Genomic DNA, 19234 nt, shown 5'->3' on the forward strand with positions numbered 1-19234 from the left:
GTAAAAAGCTGGACAGTTTGACTCAGTAATAAATTTTAATATTAGGTTTTTCTCCCTGATAGCACTGCGGAGCAAATTCAACCAAAATATCTTTAATAGAAAAGACGTATCTAAAGGACACAATTTTCATTGCACTCAGCCAAAACAGATGCAGACAGGAATAGTGTTCATTTAAATAAAGCCAGTCTCTGTCATCTCAATGACTGCTGTGTAGCACCTGGACAAAGTGTTAGTAGTGAGATAACTTGGGTGGCTGAGACCTAAACCACGCAGGAACGTAGTACTAATCTGAATAGCACAATGATCTTCCAAAGGCTTCATGCTAACCTCAGCTCTCTAAGTTTGATCTTGTGTCTTTCTTACAGAAAGAAGGGTTTCCCTACATTTTTCATCAGCTTGCCTCACCTGGTGTCTGCACAGCCACTGGCAATTTCTTCTTGTTTGTTTGATCCTTCTCACATCTCATCAGCAGTAATATGAACACCAGTAGGCAGACCAGGCTATCACAGACACCTCCAGACTCCAGTTGACCTGCTCAGCTCGAATTGACTAATCCTTAATTAATAACATGTTCTTTTAACCATACTTGTTCTGTAAAGCTATACCAGGAGTAAAAAACCAAGGGGAAAGATCTGCTGAATAAGATGGTGCCATTTTTATGAATTGCATTTTAACTGCAATTTCAGTCCAAGAATGAGCAAGGTCTCTGAATGACAGGCGTGGTTTATTGTACCTAGAATTGCCCCATTTGTGTCCTTTTTTCTGCTTGTGTTTGAAGTTATGTATGTTTAATACCTTGCTGAACTATAACTTAAAGCAGCTGAAAGAGTAGGATTAAGAAATAGATGAGAACACTGAGATCTCTGCATGAATGGATGAGGTGCCTTCCTAGGCTTTTTTTTTCTCCCATTTTGTCTTGTAAGTGAACGTTGGCTAATTCCTTTCTCTCTTAAATTAAACCCAGCTGGAGTAGGCCAGAAGAGTGATTGCCTGGTGCAGCCAGCTATTCTAATAACTTCCTTCTCCTGTATAAAATCTAGTGAACAAACTTGGAGGGACAGGACAACCTTCTTACTCACTTTCTGTCCTAAAAGTCATGCAACTTCACTCCATGGTATTAAAACACGCTTTATTTCATCCCAGAGTTGGCTGCATTTCAGCCATCTCCAGAGCAAGCGACGACACTCCTCTAAGTACTCTAGGACAAATGGTATTATACACATTAAAAGGTCCCTCAAACTACTAATTATTATTACTACTAACCTTGTTATTTATGAACATCAGTGCATTTCTGAAAACATCCATGTTAAACAGTGATACCCTGAAGCCTCAGCCAAGGCTGTGGTTTGTGGCATTAAGACACAGAGTGGGTTGATGGTTGATGTCTATTTAAACAACCTCAGGGTGGATTCTCTCTCCATCACCTTTGATTTCAGGGGGATATTATCCCACAGCTCAGATATATGAAGTTAGCTGCTGTAAACCAGCCTGTAAACCTCCTGCTCTATACAACCTAGTCTTGAAGAATTTGCCATCTAAATATATACAGAAGAGTGAAAAAGAGACATCGTTCTCATTTAAAGAACAGATTGAGCAATTTAGCCAACATCACAGAGAATATCTGCAGCACAACCAGGAGCTGATCTCCTGGACCATTAATCTGTGCCCTGGTTAGGAGAATAACTTGTGCCCAAAGTTGGGGCACAGCGTGTAAACCTGTACTGAAGTGCCATTTACACTCATGGAAATTGGGTAGATGTCGAATTACTTTCCCAAACTGGGCCCTCTGGGCTAGTCTCCGTATGAACAGAGCCAAGCTGCAATATAAATCCTGTAAATGAAAGTATTTGTTAATTGGCTTTGTAATTCGCATTTGGCTGCCTTGTAAAATGATTAAGTGCTCACTGTGCCTGGTACCACAAAGCATACGCACCAGAACAGCAGGAGAGCAGTTGAGATGTGTTTCAAGAAAGGGTGGAAGAATATATCCACTTAAATCTGCTTGCCATGACATTCCCAAGTCAAATCTGCTTATTAAGTGTTTACTTCATACAGCCAAGCACACCTTAGATGAACTTTGTAACATGATGCCCATGCACTTGTTCACACATTGCCTGGCCTTGAAACAATTTACAGTGAAGGCAAAGTACTTCATCTGTGATGCCACTGAGCAACAAAGCTACAAGACAAATTAAGCTTTTCCAATGGGAAGCTACATAACAAGAGTGCTTGAATAATAGCAGAGACCCTTCCTCTTAGGAGTTCTGAAATTAGAAGAGTTGCAACATGCTTCAGACACTCGTTCAGGCCTCTTTTTCAGTGACTCTTTCCAGACACTACATCTGTCAGCACTGTGCTGGCTGATTAAAAGGTGCTTCCTTCTAATTAAAAGAGAGCATGCTTTTCAGTTCTGCTGTGGTAGATCAGGTGTAAATGAAAGGCTACTCTAGCTTCAGATTCTTTTTTCTATTTAAATGAGCAAAGTTCACATTTCCCAACTCTGTCCCCCTCCACACACACAAATCAGGGAAGATAACTCTGTGCTTCAGAACAACCCCTGCTGGCATATCGGGAGACACGAGATCCCTAAAGCAGACCACAACCAGAACTTCTCAGGACTCTGACATGCAGACAGAGACCCAACCATATGCTGCCTTATCTCAGCTGGTCTGTATCACTACAGGACATGCACTCCTGCTTGCATGTTGCTACTTGCCTGCACCTTATAGTAGACATAAGAAGCTCACCTCTCCCTCATTACAGGGCAGGCTATCTCAAGCCCCCTCTCTTTGTACACAATTACCCTGCAAGTAGAAACAAAGCCAACAGAAGCTGATAATAATATTTGATCATGCAAAAAAATACATTTAGGGAAAGCTGAAGAGAACTGAGTGAAGAGTCGCTCTCCCTTTTGGGGGCTATTACTGCACTGAAACAGGGACCCAGCACAGCCCAGGTGAGGTACTGGAGACTCAAGTAGGCTCATGGTGCTCTGGGAAGGCATTCCCTGTCCTTGTAGAATAGAATTGAATAAACTATTTCAGTTGGAAGGGCCCTACAACAATCATCTAGTCCAACTGCCTGACCAATTCAGGGCTAATCAAAAGTTAAAGCATGCTGTTAAGGGCATTGTCCAAATGCCTCTTAAACACTGACAGGCTTGGGGCATCAACCACCTCTCTAGGAAGCCCGTTCCAGTGTTTGACCACTTTCTCGGTAAAGAAATGCTTCCAAATGTCCAGTCTAAACCTTCTCTGGTGCCCCTTTGAACCATTCCCGTGGGTCCTATCACTGGATCCCAGGGAAAAGATATCCCTCTCCACTTCCCCTTCTCAGGAAGGGGCTGTGCTGCAATCAGGAGTCAGGTCTGCAAGAAGAACTCACAACTGTCACAGCATAGATAATAAGAAAAATAATTAACAGAACAGGGTCCTTTGGGCAATACAAAACAAGACACAGAATTATGCACGTGACAAACCTAATGCTTCCTTCTGGCACTCCTGGAAGACATGTGTTGGGACTGAGTCTCGGGCTAGGGGCCAGCAACTCCTGTCAGCTCTTCCTATCTTTGCTCCTGGAGGCCTTAGATATACTTTGTATTTCTACAGTACATGACAAACACAGCTTAGTCATGCTTCATGACTCCCTGGGAGCTGGTTAGTATCATTCCCTCCTTATACTAATGGAGAAAATGAGCCAGAGAAAGGTTGAATGACCTCTCCAAAGCACATAGAGAAAGGTTAAATGACCTTCTCCAAAGCACACAGCAAGTCAGTGATGGAATCGAGATCAGACCCCAGGGCTCTTGGCTACTAAATCTCATGCTAGATTAACGCACCAGTGCCTCTACGCAGGTCCAGCTGTGGCTGAACTTTTCAGATGGTTATCCACATTTCTGAACTAGCCAACCATCCCAAGAAACCCAGCTTCTGAAGGATGATTCTGGCCTTTGCTCTCAGAAGGAGTTAATTACACGCCTGCTCCAGAGTGTGATGTGACCACTTGTTTGTAAATGTTACTCCAGTGATTCATTTGAAGGGCCTGGCACACACATGCTGGAGAAAAGGTGGAGAGCCAGCATCTCCCTTACAAGCTGGATCCTTATTCACCAGTAATTTTGTTTCTATTAAAGAAAAACTTGTCCAGTACATCATTCTTCCTTAAAAATCAATAGATGTTCAACAGAGAATAATACTAAACAGCATACAGTAATATGATGCAGTTGCTGTATGTGCAATTGCTTTTCCCAAATAAACATTTCTCAGTGATAAATCCAGCCAGAGCTAGAGGAGCATCCTCTTAGAAGAGGCTCCTTATGCAAGCAGCATATCATTCTGATTAAACAGCTTCCAAATTAAGCCAGGGTCCTAGCTACTGCTTCTGGGTTGCCACTGAGGGCCATTTAGTACTTCTCAGTGGAAACAGGATGAAAATCAAATCCTCTATATTCCAGTCAATGGAGGAGAACTACCATCAGCTTTAATGGCACAAGGTACATGGCACAGATCTGCTCAGGCTCGATGCTGTATGCTCAGGGCCAGCTCTAGGAAGAGTCAAAAGAGGCAGATGCTGATAGCTGCAGAGCATGCGGAACAACAGCAAAGCTGTGGCACCCTTGGACTGTGCCAATATTCAGAAATCTAGACAAATGGCTGCTGCCCTGGGGGGGAGAAGCAGGAAGGGGATCAACATCCATGTCCCCTCTTCCATTGGCTCACAAGGGGAGCAGCAAGCTGGCTCTGGTGTCTCTGGCCCTTCTCTTTCCCCAGGGCAGGAGAAGCAAGGCCTCACTCCAGTGTGATCCCACCTCCTTGGGGTGACAGTGTTTGCTATGCTCATGAGACACCTTGAACCATCTGTTTTCTGGAGGGTAGCCATATGTACACACTTAAGAGAATAGGGAGTGGGATTTTTTTTGTAATATTGTTTAAATATATTTATAAAATGCAGGCCAATTTCCTTTTTTTATTATTATTACATTTCCCTCCCTCTGTTGCACTAGATGAGTTTCTTTAAAACCTCAGAGATGAAAGTGAACCAAATTTTCAAAACTTGTGTGTGGGTTTGTTCCTATTTTCCTCTCAGACCATCATGTATTATCCTACATGCCACCTTAAGTCTCTCTTGACATGTGGCTGACAGCTCTTCTCTCCCCCTCTCATCCAGTTGGCTGAGTCACAGAGCACTTGCAGCACCTTGCTATGGCCCCGAACAGCATGGGGACCTTTGATCTCCTATTTGCTCATCACTTTTAGTTGTGCTTTCAGTAAGTCATACCATAAAATTCCTCTTCTTCTGATGCACTGATTATTGTTCAAATATTCCCTGGCAGCTCCTCCACCTGCCTACTTAGACTGATAAACATGCTCAGTTCTGTCAGGCTTTCCTCAAGCTCTGGATGAGTTCAACATGACTTGTATGCAAATACAGATAGAGTTGGCTGGTGAGCTTAAGTTATTGCCAACCAATCCCTTCTCTTTGCTGTGGTTTTTATACCTTTGCAGTGGCACAGAACAGTAGGCTTAGCACCTAAACATCTGGATAAAAAGTGATATGCAAGTCACTGTGGTGAGCCCTGCCATATAAAACTGACATATCACCAACTTATCCAGAGCAAGAGAGAGTATTTTCAGTAATGCAAAAGGAAATTGCTCTGCAGACCCATCCTGTGATGCTGTAAAACACATTAGGTCCAAGCCTCCAAGGCTTTTGCCAAAATATCCTGACCTTGTGTTTGCTCGCACCCCACTCCCTGAAATACAATCTTCAAACTTAATTATTCTCAGTGTGTTACTAAAGCAAGTGAACCTCTCATGGGTGGCCGCTTTTGTGATAGGGTATCACCAATTTTCATTTTATCTGGAATACGAGATATTTTTCCAGTCAGACCTGCAATTTGCTGTGTAAGGATGCTTCCACAGCACAGCCTGTGCTGTGCCAAGACTGCGTTTCACACAGCACTGGCTGCGCAGGCACTGGCCATGAGTCAGCCGATGGCCTGGTTCCTCTGATGATGGGCAAAAGCAGACTACCATGCCGGTGAAGTCATTTGCAGAGAGGTAGATGGTACTGCCTTGCAGGTGGTTTGAAGGACCAACTGTTTTCTCTGCCAACAAAGATGACAGACCAGAGATGGCCACTGCCTCACCCTCTTCTCCAGGTACAACATCTGGGGCAAAGCTGCCTCTTTGCTCTCCTACAGCTGCAGCTTCTTCTGTGCATTGGTCCGGCCCAGCAACTTGACAGTGCTGCAGCATAGTATTTTATTTCATTTATTTATTCTGAGTTAACTAAAATTCATGTTCTGTGCTCGAGAAAATGCACAAATTTTAACTAAGAAAAAAAATTACACTTTGAACAAAATTTGGGCCAGGCTCCGAAGTTCCCAGAATCCCATAATTACAAAAATTGTTCTTCCATCCTTTCCTGTCCACACCTCTTCCCCTCCTCCCCAAGGGGTATAAGTCAGGGACAGCACATATTTGGGGTATGGCAAATTCAGACTCCTTGCAGACCAGCATAGGAAAGCAAATTCTATAGGTAGGAACCAAACACCCCAGAGGGGCTTCACCCCTCCACATTTATACAAGGGCTGAGCTGACCTCACCTGACACAGTATTGGAGAGGAAAAATCTCCCTCTGAACTATCCCAGGCTCAACCAGAGAGGTTAAAACCTGTGCTTTAAATAACACTTTTGTTCCCTGTGTAAAGAAACTGCACCCCCAATTATGGATTTAACTAGCTGCAATGTCTAATCACAGGTTTCTCACCTTCACCATATTCTTTACCATGCAGGTGAGGCAGCTTTAAAAAACATCAATGGTCCTTTGAAAGTTTCTGTTAATTTCAGAGACTAATTCTCCCTTTTTTTCCTCACATCATCATGTTATCTGCTCCCCTCCAGCCCCCAACACAAGGATGCAACTTTAATTAGAGCATTCTTTTGTCTGATAGGAAAAAATCACAGTGAGAAAGGATGGTATTTATTTTTCTAGGTTTCTCTGCAGCAGTGCTTTCAGCTACCCTCCTATGATCTGGATATAATCAAAAACATTATCATGCTCTTTGCTTGCTCACGTCCCCATTAATACCTCAACTGGCAAGGTAATTTCTCAGCCAAACATGACTTAGTAGGGGGTAAAACTGGCGTAAGACGGTGCGATGCTAATGGAAGCCATCAGAAATGGCAGTAACTCAGCTCAGTCAATTTGTCTCAGTAAAGTATTGAGTCAAATCCTGTAGTCAGGAACGAATGGCATGTCATTCCTGGCTGGCAACAGGACAAGTCTATGGACTATTTAACCTGTGGCTATGCCCATGTGGTTGTGGCCAATGCTAACTTGTTTGCATGTTAGTCTCTCCATGCTGTATGAGACTTGACTTTTTCAGCCATGCTGAAGTCTCACTGTCCCAGTGTAAGTGTATGGGGCTCACAGACTTTCATGAGCATTTTGAAGACTTATGTCTTCTTTGGAGATGCAAGGCTGAGGGCAAGTGATTGAACTACCAGGTGGAAATACAACAGTAAAGGGTCCAAATCCCACCTCTGCCACAGGTTTTCTGTGAGCTTTGGCTATGTCCACATTAGGCGAGTGCAGAGACCTCTGAGGTTGTGCAGACTTTGACTGGTAGCTTCAGAAAGCATAGTCCCACTGCAGGAGTAGCTGTGTTAGGTGCAGCACTGCACTACCTTTCATATCTACTATAAACTCACATCTTAGCATCATAGCCTTTTCATAGGGCAGGCTTGCTCTTAATCCCTCTGGGCCTTGGTTTCCCCATCTATAGTGTGAAATTGTTAGTGCTTTCCTGCCTCACAGAAGCCCTGTGAGGATAAATGTTGGTGAGGGGCCCTGATCATTTGGTAACAGAAAGTATTCTTGACAGAGTTCAGACCCAGTGCTGATACTCTAAGTCTGTGGATCAACTCTGACCCGACTTCTGCCACTGAATTTCCTGGTTTGCAAAATGCTTTTTGCCCAACATAATCTGCAGAGCCTTGTTCTCTTCAGGGTTCAGTGGCAGTCCAGATCTGGACAGGATTGAAGGTGCCCAAGGGTAAGAGTGATATTTTCCAAGCAGCACAGGTTTTGAGAGTTTTACTGCAGTGCTCTGGAGCTTTCTGCCAAGCAGGCAGGAAAGAGCCTATGTTCAGCCAGAAATCTGCATGAAACCTGGTGTCTGACAGACTAATCTATCACACATTGGAGACTTTCAATAAACTCAGGGTGCCAAATCTGCTGGTTGAAGGTCCTAGAGTATATTTACAATTTGCCATATTTCTGCAAGCTGCAACTTGAAGCAACTCTTTTGGGACATCAGTCACTCCATTCAGTCTTCGGCTCCTAAGCCTGCATGATCCAGAGTCGTTTTAATGTTTATACAGCCAGAAGCAATAATAGCCAGGAAAGGGTGTGCCCAGGCTGCTGTGCTCCCCCTAAAACAACCTTTGAAAGTTCATATAGCACCTTCCCTGCTCCCCAAACTAACCATATCTCCTTTCTTGCACCTATCTACTTGGCATTAACAGGCACATTCAGTTCTGCTCTAAATCAAGTATGAAAATCACCCTCATCAAAGCATCCAGACTTGCATCACCAGCAGCAGAGACGTCTGGCAGTCCAGAATAGCACATACTTTACTTGCCAGTTTTGAGTCCCCTGATGCAGCCTTTGCTCACTACCCTCTACCTCCGGCTCTTCTTGGTAATGACTATTTGTGACAAGGGCTCCTGAGCTGCAGTTCCCCATGCAACAGCCATGAGAGATGATCCTTTCCCATCTCCTGATGGAGCTGACAGCCCTCTTGGCAGGCAGGACTATGAGGACTTCTGGTCATGATGCTTTCTGGCTGTTTTTCTACAGTAACACCTCCACTCACTGCGAATGGCCAACCCTCGTAGCCATGCCTCTCACATCCGCAGCCCCAGCAGGCTACTGTCCCGAATTGACACCCCCGCAGTTTCCTTCTGGGAAAAGTCAAATGTTTCCCTTAGGGCTTCCCAGCCACTCTCTGTGCAGCCATTTGTTTGGGTACCGTCCTCCTGTTGTCCAAGCTGTTTCACTTCAGCTTGCTGTCGTGCCAGATTGTCACACAGTGTCTCAACCATCCTCCTTTAAACCTTTTGTGTTCTCCTCACCAGGGAGCTCTCGTGAAGCATGCTTTTTGGCTTGACTCCAAGCAGGGTCTTTCATATCATCACTTCTTTACTGGCTCCCATCTCTGCCCAGCCAGTAATGAGATAGTCTCAAGAAGTAAGGCTCCTTGAGGGGGTGGGATGTCACAGCTACACTAAGTATCTCCTCCACAAAACCCACCCTCCCCGGGGATTGGGCACCCTACCTACAGCACAGGTGAGAGAGCAGAGCATTGCTTCTCCAACATGCAGGTGAAATCACTACCGTAATCATATTTTCAAGTTTTTTCTCAGTAATAATGAGGTCTAGAAAATTGTTTTTCTTCCCATTAAAAAGAGCTCAAATAATAATCACATGTGCTCAATAGCTGAAAAAAGCAGCAAATATTTCAAAACAATCATTCATTCACAGAAGAAAAACAGTACATTAAAATACTAACACTACATTTAAAACAAAAACAAAACATGCAAACTATGAGTCAAAATGAAGGTTATGAATTTTTGAAATGTATGTTTTTATACTTAATGAAATGTTGCTCATAATATGGGTAGTGTGAGATTTACAATGTTCTAAACTATTCATATCCTTACTTGCAAGTGTTTGGATTTTACAAATGATGTGACAAGTAAATACGTTGCTTAGAAACCATGGTGGGCTTTTGAAACTAATTCTTTTGTTTCTGGGATTTTGACTTGGCAGGTGTTTGGTGTGGTGGAGTTATCAAACTCCTCTGGTTTGCACTCAGACAGCACCAGTCATTTGGGGAGGGCTCTCAGATAAGGATAAAGCTTAAAAATCTGAGGCTCATGTTATTCCAGCTCCCTGTCTGCATGGCATGCCCTCAATACCTCTTACAGTTTCAGTCACGCTGTGTCCAATTCCTGAAACCAAAAACCCTCATGAGCCCCAGGATCTTCTTTTCTTCTAGGAAACATTTTCTGTGAAGCTTTGAAACACAGGATGAACTAAGCCAAAGAGATGCTGTGGTGAGGTCATACTGCTTTTAAATAGAGACAGAAAGAACTAGTCTGAAATAATTTATAATGCTATCATCTGAGAGAATGATGTTAACCAGGAAATTGAGAAGTGGGAGTACTTATAAACTACACCCTGATCCCAAACTCCTTCCACAACCCCAGAATAGCTGGCGTTACTACTAATATGATCTACAGTAGCACGTTTAAACATGGTTAACATTTAAATTTAGGTTTCATAAATTACACCCTGTAGAGATGGATAGAGACAGCTCCTATCTCTTTGAAGTATTGTTTCATTTGCAAATTCAAGCAGATGGTGCACGAGCAACTAATGACTCAAAAAATCACCCCTAAAAATAGTCCAGAACAAGGTGTGGATTTATCAGGGAAGGAGGGAACAGAAAAGGCTTTACTTCCCCTTCCCATTTCTCTGGCACTGCTCCAGCAGCTCAGTGTTGCCAAAGCTGTGCACCACCGAGGACCCCATCCACAGCACCATATTCATGCACCTCTCCCTGTCACCTCACATACGATGGAAATGAGATGGTGAAGAGCGAAAGGGCTCAGCACTCCCCACTTTCCCCACATCAAGCCTGTATCCAACCCGAAAAAACACCCTGGGAAATTACATCTCCATTAACTCTATCAAGAATCACTCAGGCAGAGCCATGTGGCACCATCAAAACTTTCAGCCTCCCAGTCAGGTGAGTAGTGCTTCATGAAAGCTGACTTTTCCAAGCAAATTCTATAAATACTTGTTACTACTTCCTCATGAGGCAATACACTGCAATTTATTGTACTTCCAGCAGGAAGCCAAATTTGCTGTCATTCCCCTGTTTATAATTATATTGTAGCCTCGTGTCTAACCACACTCATACAAACTCTTGTGGAGACAGAGACTCCCTCCAGGACATGTTGCTGGGGTTTGAGCACGGGTGAAGTGTGGCAGCATTAGCAGTGTCTGTGCAGGGGAAAACCTGCCATGCAGCCAAATTATGTAAACCATAAATTCCTCAGAGCAACGTGCCTGTGTTTGTGCAATGCCTAGCAGAAGGCACTGTTCACAGCTGTCCCCAAAGCAATGCCATTCTGAAGTAATAAATATTAATAATTGCTGGTTAAAGATTCCAGCACAGGTAAAGCCACGGCTTCAAAAGTAAAATGTTTCTGTATGAAAAGCAGGAGGGCCTCTGGCAATTTCAACAGCTACAGGAAGGTAAGCGTTATTATTTACTGCACAAATACTCACTGAAAATGTATATTAAATCACACTTCAGTTGTCTCTGTGAAGCAAAACACTCTCCCTCTGCTACACATCTCACTCTTTTCTCTTGTTCCTATCATGAGTTCTTCCGGCTCTGTTCCTCACCTCCCTGTCCTCTAATGCTGAATAACCTGGGAAGAAAGCAGCCTCTTCCTCAATTTTCATTAATAGTAGAGACTGCTACCACAATGTTATCTGATTCTAAATGTTATACTTAAACTGATTTGTTAGACCATGCTTAGTCTTTTCTTTTTGGGTTGTCTTATCTGTTTATTATGCAATAAAAAATAGTTGCTGTTGGGGCTCATGATTCAACCACTCCTGACGTATATTATTTTACCGAACCATAGTTCTTTTCCCTGTTACAAATGTAGCTCTAAATTTGTTAGAGCTTGCCTATACTCATCTTGTGTGTTTCCACCCTGCTGTAATGGCATCCTAAATAAAAATAATGTTTAAAAATAAAGGAAAATATATGCTAATTATATACAATGGGCCAGAACAACAGAGTTGCACCAAAATGCATTAGGTGAGGATCCGGCTATATCAGCAAGATGAAGCGAACAGGTTGTGGAGTGAATTCTAAGAGAGAAGAAAGAAATCATTTACATTGCCACTACGATTTATACAAGGGTGCATAGATGAACCTGGTACAGAGGGAAAGTCTGGGCGTGGCAAATAAACCATAAAGTCAAATTCCATGCTGGCGGAGCGATGGTGCAGAATGATTTACTGTAACCCTTCTAATATTCATGATATCAATGGAGATGCCAGCATTCTGCTTCATTAACCAGTCTTTTTTTTTTAAATTCTACTAATTTTCTCTTCTTTGCAATTATACTAGGAGTCTAAATCCCTCTACATAAATTATAGCTTTCTTTTTGAGAAGGAGACTGGAAACACACTCTCCTCTGAAGACAGAACCTGAAGGGAAAGACCTTGAGCAGCAACCCTGGAGTAATTAAAAGATTATCTTTACCTTGCTCCCACAATGAGCTGGTTCCTGTTGGCATCCAGTGCAAGCTGAGAAAAGTCATGCACACCTGGATAGGTGAAATTCGACACCCAGGGCTTCAGATCTGCAACGAAAATGAGAAAGCAGAAAACAATAAAGCTTCTCTAGAAGTGAGTTCACCCGGACATCCACTAATGGATTTCCTACTGACTTATCTGTCAGGGGAAGGCTAATTAATAAGCTATTTAAAGGGTTTCTATTTATTCTGATTCTTCACGGAATGTGCAAAAAACCCGCACGTAAATGCAGGGCTGTTTCAGCAGTTATTTTCACACCCAGGATGGAGTGTCAGCATTGGTTTCGGAGACAACAGCAGCTCAATTTTACTTCTGTTAAAACCAGTGAACTATCTTCAGTGCCAGGGTTAAGTGGTGTAAAGGGACTAGGTTGCCTGCTGTAAGACCTCCATAGCCTTGCCTACGATGCTAAGCAAAGGAAATCTGCTGCCCTCCAGAAAAAGAAGGTGGGGTCAACTGACTAAAAACCATGTTAGAGAAGAAGTGATCTGCACTAAAGACCTGGCTGTTCCAATGACAGGTTTTACCTTCTCTTTCAGGTTTTAGGTTCTCTTTTAGGTTTCATGTTACCTAACATCTGGGATCCCTATCAGTTAATTCCTTCCTTAATTTAGATGGGGAGGGTCATCACAGCATCTTTGTGGCTTAGAGACTGCACAGGCTTGAAACTGGCTCTATCAACTAGCTTGGATTTGCCAATCTAGGCAATTGTCCAACTGCAATCACACAAGTTATAAATGCAAAGCAATAGATTTGGCTACACTGTGTTCGTGGACACAAAGCTTTTCCAGAAGCTACATCTATTAACACAACATCAATTGAGAGATCTAGGGCAGATAGTTCAGATGTAATAAAAAATACACCTGTTTAAAGAAAAAGCTGAATTACTATTTTTAGGGTACTCTCAGGCTTGATGTTAGGGCATTCACATAATCCCAGCTTTCAATACAGTTACCAACTTTGTGTGTATCACAGATCACAGAATTTCAAACTCTCACCCTACACCTTTACTGCATGAAATAACTGGGGATAGATTCATATGTATCTTTCAGAAAGTTATCCAGCTTTACTGTGAGGATTTCTCTTGAGAATTTATTCCAGCTGTTAACTACTCTGTCTGTTAAATAAATGGAGAATAACAAATATCTGAGGGAGCAAGGCACAAATGAGACCGAATCAGTATATCTGTAATCCCTCTGTGACCTGTTGACAAATAACTCTGCCTCATTCGAGGACTGGATGTTGAAGATCCAGGAGGCTCAACAAGAAAGGTAATATCTTCTGGCCTCATGCCAACAGGATACCAATACACAGGCCAATGACCTGATGACTCATAACAATAATGATGCAGTTCAGACCAGTTCAAAAAGAGCTCTGAAAAAACATGCTTCACTGTCTTTTTATATCCCCAGTGATAAATTGAGAAGTCTCACTGAAGGCAGTCAAGTTTGAATGTTTTGTTGTAGGCATTATTCCCCTTTCCACAGGGGTGAGATGACAGTGCTGATGAGGAATCTCATTAAGGCCTTTGGCATCTTGGCATGCTTTGTAGGATTACACATGTGCATTGGTTTAAAACCTTTGACGTAGGGATATTTGTTGAGCAATTTCAAGTCCCTTCTTCCTCCAGGGATGGATGAAACCTAATCAAGCCCTTCAGTTATCAAAACCTTAAGAAAACACATATAGAAGTCCCTACACTCCACTTGTTCTGCCTCTCTTTTCAAAGCAGAACCTTTGGTGCCTCTGCCCTGAACACCACCATGTTTCATAACCGCTCCTAAGCCTCCTCACCATGGAGCTGGACACCATTAGGCCTGGCCCCATGCCCCACCTAACTGGACGCTGCCAGGGCCTCTCCAACAATGACAGCTCCATCCTTGCAATCTCAAAACCGTGTCTCCAGGAGCTGGGGGCTTCCAGCCCTTCTCAGAATTCCTGCTATACTGCGTAACCACCCGAAACACGTGTACCTCCTCTGCTCTTCAGTGAAAAGGCATGAGTTAAGGAATAACTCAGCCCATCTAACCTTCAAGCATCTCCACCTCCTACACTCCTCTGGGACCCTTAATGATGTACTAGCACCAGGGAGGCACTGCAGTTTCACCTCTGGCATTCTCCTAACTAATGGGGCTCTGTCTTCTTTTCCTGTAGCTCTTTAGCTGCAGAGACATTTCTGAGCCAAGCAGCAGAACCAGCAACAATAACACCTTTCAGGCAGGTTAGCTGGCTGACATGTGCTGCAGATATCCTCACATTTCTGTTGGCTGACGGGGGTGGGATTAGGGGATTGCTATATAATGATGATACCTTTTAAGGATCCTGCTTTTAGGCCATAATTTTCTCTTGTCATTTTACCTCCTCTGCTACCAACTCTTTCCTACTAACTAACCCACTATTACAGTGCAGTGGCAAGAAGAACGTTTCTTCATCTGCTGCTCTAAGCAAAAGCTCCTCACTTCAGAGAGGTACACTCATCAGTTCTTCATTTTAACGGCAAGCTCTGACAAATTACAGGTAAAAATAATTAAAAAAAAAAAAAAAAGGCAGTAGGTGGCTTGAATCTTTCCATGTTGGCTGAAATGTCAATCAAGCCCAAGAAATAACAGGCAGTGTCTTGATTTCTATTACTACTGCAGGTGGTACAACTTATAAAGAAACCCTTCCCAGTTATTAAATTAAAGGCTGCAAGGCATGCATCCTCATAGCAAAATTAAGCTTTTATAGGCATGTAGTTGGAGATTATTAAACCCAGCATGGTCCCAGATAAGAATGTCTAAATGTGAGTTGTCAGAATTAATGCCAAACGGCAGATTTTTCTTCCCAACCTTTCTTCTTCCTGTTAAGAGGAAAGGGCTGAAGTGGAATAGAAATGCAACCAGAAGTCAAGACATGGGTCTTTTTTCATTCAACACATTCAAATCTACTGCTCAGACCACAGGTGTCCCTAAGGACAGTTCCAGCCTTTCATTCTGAAACTAGCTCAGTCCTGCAAGGTAAGTGCTGCCCTGGGTCTATCCCATATTAGCTGAAGTTTACACATATGGACCCAATGAACTCCAGAGTTTGCTTGTATTTGACCTTTCTCAGAAGGCTGATTTTTCCAGTGCTGACTCTTTAATTTGGCTGGAAACCTTTAGTGCTGGGGCATGTTTACATTTGCAAAAGTATCTGTTTAAAAACATTATGAAAAATTAAAAACCAAGGCCCTGGCTTTGCATGTCGGCAGCAGGAGCCGGAAAGCTAGGAACCACATGGCTTAGGGGCAAAATGTTCATCAAGGCCTCCTTTGTGCTTCTCATCTCTAATCATTTCCAGGGGGTTAAAGATCCATGCTCTCACTTCCTCCACATGAGGACCAACGAACAAAAGTTTAATAGTTTCCAACACCATCCATTGCCAGACATCTGATTCAGAGCCTCTAAAGCTCTGCAAGTCCCTCCAGAGCTCAAGGTGGTTCAGGTATCCAGCTGCAAAGAAGACAAAGCTTCGCAGGAAATGTAAGTCTGCAGACACAGCTGTGCTCAGGCTATTATGCATGCATAAGACAAGGTGAAAAGAGGCCCTCTGCCATTTCAGAGGGTGGTCCCTGCAGCCCGCTAGCATGCTGCTCTGCACCAGCTTCCTGAGAGTACAGGACTGGGACAAGGATTAGTCAGCTGCACAAAGGACAACGTGCCAATTTGAAGGAGCTGGGTTTAAAGGCCTGATCCAGAGGCTCTTCACATCATTGGCAGTTTTCCACTGAGCTTGATGGGTTTTGGATCAGCTTCTAAAGATGTGGTAAACCTGGTAATACTTGAGCCTTCATCTCCTCAAAACCAGCTGCTCCCCACCTCACCCTTACACTGTGTGTTTTGGAGGAGAGAAGTATGTAAACACTGAGCTGAGACTTCCCTGTCTGAAGGACAGCATTTACTGCTTCATCTCACTTGAGCCCACTTGTAGCTCCCATCTCCAGCAGGCTGTAACAACTTTGTGCATCCAGCATACCTCACGCAAGAGCAGAGAGGTTAAATGTCCATGCCTTGAAATTGCAAAGCCATTGCTAGATGCACAGAGCATAGTTAACCACTGTGTTACTCAAGAACATCTCTTCTGGAATAATTCTCAGCACAGATTTCCTAGTCTGGAGCAAAAGAAACTAAACAGGACCAAGGATCTTTGTGCAAGACAAGTGTCTACCCACATATACAGACTAACCATGCTCCTATCAAACTGCTCCTATTCTAGGATTGCACAGAAAAGCTTCAAAGATAACCTTAAGGGAGGAAGATAGGGAAGTTGAACAAGAAGTAAGATTCAGAGGGACCCCATTCCAGAAAAGACAACCTGAACCACATACATTACATAAAGCTCCTGTAAAATAGCTGATTCAACAGTAAAAGTTTGTGCAATGAAGCAGAGCATACATATAGCACTGGGGTCCTGCCAAACTCAATGGGAATAAATAAATACTTGTTCTGCAGATATGCAGACCTACTTTTGTGCAGTGTTAACTTGACCACACATTGAGTGCTTCCTTTACTGCTCCAGTATGGTCTCTTGTAAGTTCTCTTAACTCAGCTTACTACTTCATGGCATGTTTAATTACTGTGTGTGAGTATTTCAGCATTCCTGGGGAAGCCCAGATCATAGCCATGACTTCTGTAACTGTACAATCTTCTCCCCTTTTGGTTTGCTTCCACCCTGGCACAGGGCAAACCATGTATAGTGACTGGCAGATACTCCAGTTTGCAAGTACTCAACCACTTAGATCTTTTTCAGACCACCCACTAGCCTGGAGGATTCTCAGTGTTGGATCCCAACCATGACCAACAGATGCAAATCACTGTAATATAAGGTAAGGTCTCAGGCTGTCTTCTTGGTATAGACTGATGAAATGTCCCCATTTCAGAATCAGACCCACCATCTCAGACCATCCTCTGCTTCAATTATCCTCAGTATTCAGAGCATTATTCACAAAGAAGACAGTTGTCTGCTAAGACTGAGGTCACAGTTTCCACTCTGTGCGGGCCACTGACCAGAACCCATCAAACAAGGCTGTAACCAAAGATCAGAAGGCTAATGACTACCCATGCTACCACCTGTCTTCTCAAATGCAGCAAGTGTGGACACCTCCAAGAATGCTTAGAAGTTAAAGTCAAATTACATCATTATCTTTATTAGACTTACATGAATCATATTTTAGTATCAGCTTCATTTTAAATTTTAGCTCTCTGTTGTAGGTCAAACCACAGGTTAGTGCAATAGTCTTTGGAAAGTAACATTCACTCCTACCCCATGCTGAGATGTAAAAGTATCCTCCATAACATAAAAACACTCTACAATGCAGCAATTTATTAGGGGAAGGAGAAATCTTTTGCTGCGCGGGCAGAGTTGAGCAAACAAATGTGTCAGCACTCAGAGCTCAACTTTACTCATGAGGCCAAAAAAATCAAGCTGGCTTTACCCCAGAAGTCCTCCTACACGTACATATCACCCTGCTGTCTTGTCTTCCCATCACCACCTCCACCTCATTACTGGTATTCTCTCTTTCTTTAACCTGATCCGTTGAAATCTTTAATTGTATATTAAGTGTGTCCTCATCCCAATTGCTGCAATCTCTTCATTGCCTTCTTAAATCTCTGATCTCCACTCACAATTATGAGGACTCAGAAGGCTGTTGGCAGAGTACACGCCCTTCTACAAAATGGGACAAACCATCAGTTTCCTTCTCTCTCTCCTCAATACCCAAATCCAACTCAGACGTTCTTCCAGCTCTCTCATTTTCATGGTTTCATTCAGTTTACCCCTCTGACCCCACATTCACCTCCCCTCCCACTCCTGCTTTCTTTTTTAGCAGTCTTCACCTTCCAGCCATGTTTCTACCTCGCTTCCTGCCCACTCAATCAATTCTTCCTGTCTTGGCCAACTATGAAACTCCTCCTCAGATGAGAGAAACTATGAGCTAACCCATGAGTGGCCTGAGAGTCACTGTGATAGCTGCTTGCAATGAGCCATTTCCTTTCAATGAGATCCAAGAAGCAAGAGAGTTGCTAATGTCCCTCTGCAACCTGTCTGAGAATATGTGGGTAGGAGATGACTGAACAAAGAAAGAATAAGACTTTTTTCTCTCTTGGTATCATGAAAGAGGCAATAGTTCCATCTCTCAGCTACCAATGAATAGAAGGAGACAGAAGAAAAGGCTGTGCTTTCTACCACCCTGAAGGGAAAAAAAAGAACTACAGATTCAGGTTGTATCTTCACAGAGCCATAGGAATTACAGCAATCATAGTAACCTAGACATGTTATCATTTAAAGTTATGCCAAATCTAGATGATTTTGTGCTTCTCCCCTCACTGCCTGCAGCTCCTCCTTGAATTGACCTTGCTGACCTTCTTCCACCCCAAAAGAGAAATGTCATCTGGAGATGCAGTCATGGTCCCAAGCACCCAATAGCACTGACGTTGGAGTCCTCTGTCTTGGGCAAATCATGAAACTATTTTATGTCTCAGTGCTTCCAATTGTTAAATGGGTTTAGGGATACTCGCCGGTGCATCAAGGCCTAATTATCTGTAAAGCACATGATCTACAGGAGGCACTAACTGTTGCTAATGCATACCGAGCACCTTGACTCTTTGTTTCCTAAATTTTAATCATTTCTTCAAAACAAGTGTTGCTAAATTGTTTCAATATGGAGAAAAAAAAACTTAATCCAAACCTAATTTTTGCAAAAGTATGACTGCTTGTTTATTTACTTTTTTATTATTAATATGGAGCAGCTGGCAAAACACACCAATCTGTCAGGAAGAACCCAGGGATTCAATCCCAGATAAAGAAA

At 43.0% G+C, this 19234-nt stretch overlaps 1 protein-coding gene across 11 annotated transcripts in view; it reads right to left on the minus strand.

The window, feature by feature from the left end:
• The window catches only part of SEMA5B (semaphorin 5B), a 291544-nt gene that overhangs the window by 125057 nt on the left and 147253 nt on the right, over positions 1 to 19234 (minus strand). For all 11 annotated transcript variants that reach the window (XM_074873600.1, XM_074873596.1, XM_074873599.1 and 8 more), the window contains one exon: positions 12359 to 12458. In XM_074873600.1, coding sequence (XP_074729701.1) covers positions 12359 to 12458 — 100 coding nt within the window. The remainder of the gene's footprint in view (positions 1 to 12358; positions 12459 to 19234) is intronic.

The sequence above is a fragment of the Strix uralensis genome, chromosome 6 (genome assembly GCF_047716275.1).
Source record: "Strix uralensis isolate ZFMK-TIS-50842 chromosome 6, bStrUra1, whole genome shotgun sequence".
NCBI classification, from domain to species: domain Eukaryota; kingdom Metazoa; phylum Chordata; class Aves; order Strigiformes; family Strigidae; genus Strix; species Strix uralensis.